This window comes from Dunckerocampus dactyliophorus, chromosome 13 (genome assembly GCF_027744805.1).
Source record: "Dunckerocampus dactyliophorus isolate RoL2022-P2 chromosome 13, RoL_Ddac_1.1, whole genome shotgun sequence".
Taxonomy (NCBI): domain Eukaryota; kingdom Metazoa; phylum Chordata; class Actinopteri; order Syngnathiformes; family Syngnathidae; genus Dunckerocampus; species Dunckerocampus dactyliophorus.
Genome location: NC_072831.1, coordinates 12,119,960 through 12,131,296, shown reverse-complemented (window position 1 = coordinate 12,131,296; position 11,337 = coordinate 12,119,960). Strand labels below are relative to the sequence as shown.

At 39.5% G+C, this 11,337-nt stretch overlaps 1 protein-coding gene across 1 annotated transcript in view; it reads left to right on the top strand.

Annotated features, from left to right (window-relative positions):
- The first annotated feature begins 6 nt into the window (after positions 1 to 6).
- itpk1b (inositol-tetrakisphosphate 1-kinase b) overlaps positions 7 to 11,337 on the top strand; it is a 41,917-nt gene continuing 30,586 nt past the window's right edge. The window contains exons 1-3 of the mRNA XM_054796381.1: positions 7 to 210; positions 610 to 777; positions 9,802 to 9,826. Coding sequence (XP_054652356.1) covers positions 683 to 777; positions 9,802 to 9,826 — 120 coding nt within the window. The 5' untranslated portion in view covers positions 7 to 210; positions 610 to 682. The remainder of the gene's footprint in view (positions 211 to 609; positions 778 to 9,801; positions 9,827 to 11,337) is intronic.

Sequence of the window (11,337 nt, the reverse complement as noted above, 5' to 3'; positions counted from 1 at the left end):
TGAATCCTGGGTGTGTGCAGGCAGTAGTGCCCGTAGACAGGGGGAGAAAACACCAGCAACATCGCAACGTGAGTCCAGCTGTGCCTGTCAACTGTCACCTTGTCTGGAAACTTCTTCCATTGCACAATCGGGCGCGCTGAGAATGGGAAACTACCCGAGCTAGTTCCTGAAGAGGACGTTCATTCAGGGGTGGACTGCCAAAACTGCCAGGTTAGTTAGCTCGCCACGGCGCCAGGTCCCGACTATGATTCACAGTCAGGCTACTTATTTCATGTTTGAGCGCGTTTACATTTTCTACATTCGGTATTGAAATGTTTGCATGTCTCCTTTTTAGCTTCCCACGTCGCGTGGTATCGATTTGACTACCACGCTAGCCAGCTAACGTTAGCAAGTGAAGTTAGCTTAGAACGGCGCTAGTGTGAGTGTGGCTGATGCTTCACATTCACTGTCACGCTTGCAAGCAAACAACCTGTGTTCCGTTCTTATGTCATGCTGCGCTGTATTCGCTGCAGACTTGACAGACGCCACATCTGTGTGCATGACATTTGCAACTGAGTCATAAGGTTGAATAGTGGAAAGACTTCACGCAGATTTTCTGGTTTTTTTTAGGTTGATCCTTAGCCCAGTCAGTCAGTCTGACACATCATTGACATCAAGGGAAGGATCCAGGACCTCTGTGGAGATGCAGACCTTCCTAAAAGGCCGTAGAGTCGGCTACTGGCTCAGCGAGAAGAAGATGAAGAAGCTGAATTTTCATGCTTTTGCAGATTTGTGCAGGTATGTGACTGAATGTTGCGTCCCCATCCTTCATAATATAGAAGATTCCTACACATGATGTTGCAGTTTGGATAACTTTTCATTCCAAATTTGCAGTTCCACTGCCTTTCTCTGTCCATGCATACCTTCTGCAATATCACAAAGATGTTTTGTTGTGTTTGTATGAATGCCCCGGGGGAATACCCTAGTAGAAGTCAAGCACTTAGTTGGCAAAGGATGTGTCCGTTATGACTTGAGTGGGAGCTTGTTGAGACATGGCACTTGGCGCAAAATAAAGAATGTGTGAAATTGTTTTAAATGCACAAGCCATAGAAAACTTGTTTTACCTTCATTCATCGTGCTCAAGCAATTGCAGTCCGCGGCATTCGAGGTGTGTCGACGTGGAAAGTATTTATGCACTTTATTCTGCACAGTGAACCATTATCTGTTAACCAGTATTGTGCTGATTGTAGTCATATTATAGTTAGCAGCGTTTGCGGGTTAAATACTTGTTATTTTTTCTACATATGTAGTCAAAAGTAGGCATGGCCATAATAACGATGAGTAGATGATTCTCTATGGAATTGGTTGTTGATAAATTGTGTTTTGAAGCAATTGAGGTAAAAATGGTGCTTGGTCGCAACTAGCAGAGGCACTGTTGATTCAGGCTCAAGTTATTTGCTGTCTAAAGAAGTCCAACATAACATTTGCTATGGGAAGTTGGGCCACAAACAAACTTCTGCATACTCTACTCTTGAAGTAAAAAAGTTTAATTAGTATTTTTTGCCATTTAAAATGATCTAATCATCCATCCATCCATCCATACATACATACATACATACATTTTCTGTACCGCTTGTCATCACTAAATTCACACGGGTACGCCGGAGCCTATCCTAGCTGTCTTTAGGCGAGAGGTCGGGTACACCCTGGACTGGTCGTCAGCCATTTGCAGATTATATAATAATATTTTTTGAAATTAATTGTTTGATTCTTGATTTTTCACTCCGTAGTCAATCAAGGAAACTTTGTCAAATGGTCTTCCTTAATCAAACTCACGCTTAAAAGTTTATGCTTTATCTTGTGGTAGCATACCCATTCTTCAGCAGTATTGAAAAGTTATGTAAATTGTCATGAAGTCGGGTATGATTTTCCCGAGCAAATGTGACTTAGGGATAAACTAACATAATATATTGGATGGGAATGAGTTGGGAAGAGTTTATCAAAGGGGTTCACTGGTTAGTGTCAGAGCCAAGAGGGCTGTTGTCTCACTAAAGTGACCTGATTGAGCCAGCACAGATTACGACACTGTAATCCTCAAAACATTTTTAATCTCTTTTAAACTCTGAAGCAACGACCAATTCCCTCTCTGGATCCTAGCCACCCACTTCACACCACATCAGAACCTAGGGTTTTTTAAAGTGGAAGATCAACACGTGATTAACTTTGTGCCAAAGCAACAAACATGGACTTTAAATGGAAAAAAAGCATACATTTTATTTTTGCGTATGGTAAAGACATAATTTGGATCTCTTGTGACTGTCATTTGAAGTGTTACTTTATGAGAAATGAAATGTCGTTTTGAAGAGGAAGGAAAAGGTGGAAGTAAAGGGACTCTCTTACGAGGACACTCACATGTCAGCTATCAGTTTTTATTGTTATATTACCACACAAATTTAAAGAAATGTCCTATTTGAGGGATTTGCACACAAATGCGGCGTAACACTTCAGCAGTGGTTGATCAGGTTTGTTAGTTCATCATGTGGCCTGTCTCAAGCAGCTGGACTGGAGAATCCTGCTGGTCAGGTGCGTCGCTCAGCAAGGCTTTCCAGCCACTTAAGCTTGAGCCATTTAAAGACTGCCCCCTTGATAGATATCTAGTTTGTAAAATACTAAATCCATCAAGCTCAACCTGCCTGAGCAATGTACGATAGGGTCGTGCAAAAAAAAAACTACCGGTAGTTGCCAATTTTCAGGTTTCAAATTTTTTTCAAATTCTTTATTTTTTAAAAAGGGACAGTGTACATTAATCAACATTTCATCAGAAAGTAAATGTACCCGAGTTAGCTGAAAGGCTAATTTTCATCGGCAGTCCCTTTGCCAGATGGTAATAGACCCAACACAACAAAACAACAAAAAAGACACCATACACAACAGACATAGACAGAAAAAAAGCAGGCCCCTGTAGTATTCACCTTACATTTATTGCTTTATCTACTGCTATTTTTACTAGCTAGCTAGAGATGTCACAATACCTTTTTAAAATTTGGAGACAGGCTGTGTCATTATATATGAGTAATTTCCCTATGGTTTCTGCTGTCATTTTAACACTGGTTCAATGGTCCACAGTTTCCTTGTTTGGTGTGCATTAGGGTTTAGATCATGGGTGTCCAACGTGCCAGCGGGTGTCTTTGCAGCTCGTTTTTATTGGCCCTCTGCACATTCTAAAAATAAAATGTATTCATTATTAATAATTAGGGCTGTCAAACTTAGCGTGAAATTTCCTTTAACGGCACTATTTTTTAAAATAATTGTATAATTGTGATTAACATGCACACATCCTGTTTGACCCTCGGCCCACACCGTAGTTTGAGGAAATGCATCGGTGGATGTGGAACCACAAGCGGGAACAAATATTGAGCAGAAATGGACAAAGAAAAGGGTGTTTTGAGTGGTAATTTTAGCTCCAAAGCCCTGACAGATGGCTTTCTCGACAAGACCAAAGTTATTTGCATCTACTGTCGCTGTGAGTTGTCACGGAGTACGTCACCTCTCAATTACCAGGGAGAAGAGAGCAGTTACTGGTGCACTGCAGGTATTTTTTTTTTGGCATTTATACAGTGGTAGCTTGGCATACGAGTGTCCCGACCAACGAGTGCTTTTTAGATGTGAGCCGTCTTTTGACAGAATTTATTGCTTTGAACTGCGAGCTAAAATTTGGGTTACGAGCTGCTAGTTACTGGCACACATAGCCGAGGACAGCTATTTGGGGGCTTGTGTCAATGTGACCATGACTGAAGACAAGAATGGCTCTGAATAGCATTAGCAGCATGCTAGCTCGTCACCGGGAAAGATTTTCAACACATCAACAAAACATATGTGCATTATAGTGATCTAATGTGATCTTATTTATTATGTATTGTGTAAAATTAAGACGATAACAACATCAAATTAAAATCATTAAATGAATACAGAACCACCATCCACCAGTACGAGCCTGGAGTTTGTTTTTCAGAGAGGTGCACCGCACAAATATGCACTTTAGCACTCAATAAGGTCATCAAATCTTCCCTTTTACGCATTCCCATATAATATCAGAATTTGGGACCAAATATTAGTTGAAAGAAAAAGAGGGAAAGTACAGTATACAGGGATATGATGTTCTCTTTTACACACTTGAAAATACTGTAAGAATGCCACTTTTATAGAATTGGCTTCTTTATTTTATAATGTAAGATTAATGTGTACATCAGCAAATGTAACCGTTGAATCATATCGAATCGTTCTGTTTTTAAAATACACTAGGTCCCCAACTTACGAACATCCGATTAGCGAACATTCGCGGATACGAACGCAAGCCGACTGGTCTATGTTTTATTTTATTTTGCCCTGTAGTCGCTCAATCAGTATTTATACTGCTACTGTACATGCTTGACCAGTAGAGGGCACTGTGACACTGCTAATGGGACCAACAGAGGAAGAGTTAGACGCTGGGGAGATACAGCTAAATGGAAAGCTAAATTGTAGCTGTATGATACAACCAGAGCGTGTGATTAAAGTTTATGAAGAGTTAATAGGCCTGCTTAATTCTACACCACCCACAGAACACTACCTCTTTTAGAAGAGTCTAACGACGACGACGACTTGTCCTTTTTTTCAATATCTCCTCCTCCTCCTCCACAACAACAACCTATGCTCGACCACTCCTCTTCAAAGGTAAATAACATTTATCATTACGTATTATTATATCATTTTTATTATTGTTTTTTTCATTAATTATCCTCGTTTAATATTACTACTGCATCCAAACTCATATTTACATACATACGCATATACTGTATATGTATACACGTACATGTAGTACCTATATCATTGGTAATATTACCTTTTCCCCTACTTAAGAACAATTCAACATAAGAACGGTCTGGAACCAATTGTGTTCGTAAGTTGGGGACCTAGTGTATATCATTTTTGAATCGCATCTTAACCTGTGTATTTTGATGCGTATCGAATCATTGACCACAAAGAGATTTACATCCTTACTTATAAATAAAAAAAAAGATTAAATATGAGTTAACTGTGGAAAAAAATGTGATTAATCATGTGTAAATATTTTAATCGCTTGACAGTCCTATCAATAATAATAATAATAATTTTCTTTGTCACCAATAACACAAAGGTAAGATGTTGACGTTTTTGTTCAGATAGCTTAGCATATATTGAGCTACACTGTACTGGTTTTAGCATCTTTAATCCCCCTCATCCTTCAATTTATCTGTATGCAGACACCCCTGTTATAGATGCCTGCGTTCACACTTCACATTTAACCAAACAAACCGCACTAGAGTACAGAAAAAAATCTCACTAGTGTTTATCACCGAACCAAACCTTTAAACATAGACGCGTGCTTTTTCTAACGTCTTCTTCTCCTCCCACGTTCTTCCCTTTTGTTTGGCCTTTGTTTTGGAATAAGTGTGGGGTAGAGGGAAACGAAACAACAGAAAAAGCGAAACACCGGCCCATAAGTTATTCCTTGATGCGTTCTCAGTTGAAGTCTCGTGAGATTTGAGTCTCTTGTGGCGTCTTGCATTACAGCGGTTGAAACTCCAAAGTTTTGTGCAACTTCAGAGGCATGTTTCGCCTTCAAATTGTGGTCGATTTCATAAGTTGACATTATTGACATAACTTGGTTTGTAGTTATTATTTGTAAAAGTTTGCGTGAAAAGGGACAGTGACAGCAGTTACCTGCTGTAACTATGAGATTATTACATCTGTCCTCGGATTGAGTCTAAATCACTAAGCGACACTCTGAGGATGCTTTTCAGGAGCAGAAGCATTTAAATGTGGAATTAAAGTGACAGGGTGTCCGTGTTATCTGTCTTCCCCATTTAACCCGGTTACGTAAGGGCACTGACACGCCCACTAAACTTTGTAACTAGTCTGCACCCTCTGTCAGGCAGCAGGCTCATCTTCGAGCTAATGGATATGCGATACCAACCCTGACAATAGAATATGTTCTTTTGTGTTCACTGGTGCTCGTTCACATTCTTGTGGCACTGGCCCACTTCATTCTGTGCGCCGTCCTAACAATTATAGAAGCGATCTCCATATTTGAGATGGAATGAAACCATCGACGACCCCATTCACATCGCATGAAACCAGCCAGCAGCTGCAGTATTAAATGTCCACATTGTTGTGTAGCAGTGAATAGTCCGGGCTGCTGTTGCCATGGGGATGTAACCTCAAAAACAACCAGGATGGACAAGGCTGAGTTGATGCTACTTAACTGGTTTTTGGCCATGCAAGTTTTTCTTTTTTGTTGCGTTGTTTGAGCCAATTACTGTATGTTCTGCTATCTCACTTTATGTTGAGATAGTTAATTAACTTTACTCCACACACAATGTGACTAGTCTAGAAATGTTATTTCAGCTCCACAAAGAATTCCTCTCATATAGGGAGTCAAATGGTTGCCAAGAAATGACTTTTTAATCCAAAGTATGTCTGCCTAGTGCATTTTTCTCATGAGGTGGGATGTAGCCTTGGAGTTGCCCTGATCCTGCTATCTGTACCTCAACATTTAGCTTTATTTTTTTTAATTTAATTTAAAACAGTCCAGGCGTAGTCATGTGTCTTTCTGCATCTGTAACTGTTTACATCGTTGCATGAGCTTCTGTTTAACTCATAGACAGACAGAAACTCTATGGACATACGTTCACATAATAAGGGAGCTTCGCAGTTATGAAGAACATTGTGTGAGACAGGTTGACTTCCAGGTTGTACTGATTTGAAAACAATAAAAGCCAACTGTACAGGCAATGTTTTTGGTACATTTACACAATCCTAACTGTCGAACAAAAGTAGGGCTGGGCAAAATGGACCAAAACTCATATCCCGATATATTTAGTTTGTATATCGATGATACAATATATATCCCGATATTTTTTCCACAAACGGAGTTTAGACAGAGTCAAAGCCAAATATGTGTGCCAAGTTGTTAAAATTGAAAAAAATCTTATAGAAAATAGCAGCTGAAATAAAATAGTCCATTGTCTTTTTGAAATAAATATAGAAAAAGTCAAGTATAATCTTCAGTCTTAATCTGGCTGCACTCACGGTAGTCCCTCTGCAGCCAGGTTAGCGCTGTTAGCGCTTCCATATCTCACGTTGTCGGCGCTTCACTCCCGCTATGCAGCCTCTCCTCCTCCGTATCTCCGCGGGGATCTCCGGTTGCTCGGCGTAGCGAAGGGGTGTGTGGCTCAAAGCTAACAGCGGCTCCTGAGTGTAAACAATAGAGCCGTGAATGAATGGGTCTTCCGCAACAAGCAAGAGGCAAGTCACAAACGTAACGAGATTAACATCTGTAGTTGCGCACTTGCTTAAGGTGTCGGTATGGCACAAAAAAACAATAAGAAAGTACAAATAAAGCACTATTAAACACTAAAAACGCAGCGGAAAATACAGAGCTGCTGTAACTAACTAGCTGCCACTCGGGCGGCGCCATCTTGAAACATGAGACCTCCGCATCAAGAGTTTTTGATATTATGCTTAAAAGAAATATTGATATTTTAATAATATCGATATATCAGCCGGCCCTATACAAAAGTGAATCAAATTAAAATAAACGAAACCCTTTGAAGATGCCTGACAGACACGTAATAAAGACTGTCACCTAGTGGTGTTTTGTAGGTATTGCTGGGAATTAATAAGTGTTGCAGTCTTTGGTAAGTGTATACAGTATCCTAGCTTCTTCCTGGTGTCTGTGTATGTACAGTAATTGATAATTATTTAATTCTATTGCTCATATTCTACTGAGCACAGACCTTTTCCTATGCCATGGTAAATTTCATGTCTCATTATGTGGTTATCAGCGCACTTTTCTTCTTTGCCGTTAACGGTACCACACTGTGGTTGTATTAAAGCAAGATAAACACACATGATCCGAGTCCTATGTCTTGTGTAATTTTATGCAAGATGAAGTTTTGACGGACAAGTTTCGTTTTGCTTTTTTAGACCTACCTTTCCTGAAAAATATGGTTGAACTCCAAATTCAAATATGCCTGTAGCGGTGTTCAACTTTGGACGGTCTCGTATAGTTTTTTGACCGCATGTATGCCATTTTTAATTTTGGACATTATGACCTATTGTCGCACACATACGTTTAAATCGACAATACTATATTAACTTTAAACTCAAAGGTAGTTTGCTTTGAATGAAAAATGAATAATTTTATAATTGATTGTTGCTTTTTTTATATTGTGTTTTTGATGACATAATGACAAATGCGTTCCATAATGAAATAGTTAACCTTAAAGAAATGACTGCACATTGACTGTACAGTGGAACCTTGGTTAAAGTAATTAACCCGTTCCAGAAGGTCTGACTTTAACCAAAATGGATGCTAACCGAATCAATTTTTCCTCAGAAGAAATCATGCGAATCCATGTCATCTGTTCAGGAAAACCAAAAATGTTAACACAAAACGCATTTTTAATAGTTTTATAATTATAGTTTTACATGCAGAAAACAATTTGAAATGCATATAAATACATGTAAATGATACAGGAAAGGGATAAAGGAACATTTGAGATTACTTTTATCTTTATTGAAGACGTGATTATTGACGTGACTGTGACACGACACTATGGCACAAAGACCACCACAGACACCACCTTCCTGTATTCCAAAAAAAGTTGTAAGTGCCAGCATTTGATAAAGAAGGTGAGAAACACTTTTGAATTCAATAAATAACTCATTACATAACAGCAAGGTGGTGTCCGTGTTGATCTTGCTGCCACATCGTGTCTTTGGGAACAGTATAGCATGTAAAGCTATAATTGTAAAACTCTAAAAACATTTTTTTAATGTTAACATTTTTAAGAGTCAACCGCTGATGACATCATAAACGGGCGACAAAGCTGGCTTCATGTTCCTGTTTCCATGAAGTGGCAAGCTAATAGGATGCTAACAAGACATTTTGTCATTAAAAATACATCAAGAACGCAGTTGTCCTCCCATCCATCCATTTTCTATGTCGCTTCTCCTCATTAGGGTCGCGGGGGTATGCTGGAGCCTATACCAGCTGACTTCGGGCGACAGGCGGGGTACACCCTGGACTGGTCGCCAGCCACTCGCAGGGCACATATAGACAAACAACCATTCACACTCACATTCATAACTATGGACAATTTAGAGTCTCCAATTAACCTAAGACTCACGCAGTGTATATACAACACACCAAGACGTGCGCATTATTGTACACTAAACTGAAAATGTAAGCAAACAGAGGCAAGATTACGGCATAAATTTCAATGTTAACCAAAAAACATGCTAACCGGGTCGGACACTAACTGAGGTTCCACTGTAATGACTAATTAACAACAGGAAAAGTGTCAACACAGGCGATCAAGAGTCTTAGAGCTAACCCTCCTTACATGCAAATCCACAAGCCAAGAGAGAGAACATGTGAACGTTAACATATGAACATGAAAGCAGCCTGGTCACAGTCCGAGTTTCAGATTGTACCGAAGTTGAAGGGAAGCAGAAGTATTGAAAAGCTAACTTAACTCGCCTGGGGAATCTTGTTCACAGTATACCCATCTGTGGTGTGTATGTGTACTGTACTGCATTGTAGTATTCACCACAAATGTCTTCTCTTTTTCTTTGACCAAACTTTGCTTTATTCCCATATCATATAAATAAAATTCTTTAACAACCAAATTTGTTACACCGATCTAATCTGTCAATGCCTGTTCTTTGCCAAGTGGTATAGACTGATATTTCTATGTCACTAATACTTTTGTTTGTTTTGGTTTTTTTTTTTTTCAGGAAAAGAGGGATAGAAGTTATTCAGGTAAGTTAATTTTGCTTTTCTGCGGCAATAACAAGAGTTCAAACTGTAGTCTTAAGTTTAAATCATGGAGAAGCTTTTGTTCTCTGCACCAAATCATAGTTTTCATCGACAGTTTTATTTCTTTTATTTCTTCTTTCTTTCTTCAGTTTTATTTATTTATTTCTTCCTTCACACTGCTACACGTTTTTTCCCTCCTACGTGTCTGATTTAGTTGTTTGCTCCAATGCAGTTCTCAGTATCGCTAAGCCAAATCTGCCAACGCATTCTTGAGCTGTGATGGAAATTTGGTTCAACACCTGGGGCCACATGTGTAAATGATGTGCAGCCACCAAGCTATGGTGGATTCTTTTCACATGCATACGCTGTTGTTTACAGACAATGCTCAGCTGACGCTTGATTCTTTTAACACACCATTTTTAGGCTTCCAAGCCCAGTTCTCCACGACAGAAACTACAGTGTTTTCCATACATTCATTTATTTGTGGCAGCCCGCCACAAGTACTTTTGGGCCGCTACAAATACATTTGTTGTTTTGTTTTTTTACAGTTGGTGTTAGCTGTTTGTTGTCGCTCATAAACACTTTGCAATGGGACTGTTAGCTCTTAGCACACCTCATACACTCCTGGACTGCCAGAGAGTAAGAAGATGTAGCAGGTGGGAATTCAGTGTTGCTATCTTAGTGACTTAAGCAAAAAAGCAAGTAGCAGCAAATCTAGCGACTTTTTGTGGTCATATCAGACACTTTTGGAGACTCTTACATGAAAGAACGTATCGGTCTTCCGGTCCTGCTGTGTCCCCATATAAGGCCGTATCCACATGAACATTGACATGTTCAAAACACAAGAAGCCCAGGAAACATCAGAAATGAAACCAACACCCGTAAGCCAATAATGTCATGTTTTGTTGTTAAGTAAGGTTTAAAAACAGGAGATAATGTTGTAATTATGCAAAGTAGATGACGTTGCGTTGCGCCCTGCCCTAAGCCACAGATAGATTGCAGTCCCCTGGGAAGCACTGAACTAAGCAGTTGCTTTTCAGGTTTTTCTCCTTCCTTGATAAGCATCGTGATATAACGATTGGTAAAATGCTGCTAGTTCTTTTTCAAATTTTTCATGAGCACATCTATAGCCTTGTATCAGAAACTGTGCTTACGGTATATGTGAAGTGTCTACATCAATTCACACTCGAAAAGGGAAGCAGAGATGTGGTATGACCATATGGATAAAATTACAAGAGAATCACATGCATTTAAGCAGTCAGAAACAAATGTACGCACTTTTAATCATCTGACTTCTACATCTTTGAAATGTTGAGTACCTGACACCCAATCACATAGCTGTATCTACACCATGAGCCTGAGTGAGTGAATACTTGCCATAGGACAATAAAGGATGCTACTGAACAATTCCATGGGCAATGACACACACTGTTGATTCAGTAGCTTAGTAACAGTTTTCTGGGGATCTCAGAGTTGATAAGTGCTCGTCGGTTTGCTGGAAGATGAAGGAGAAA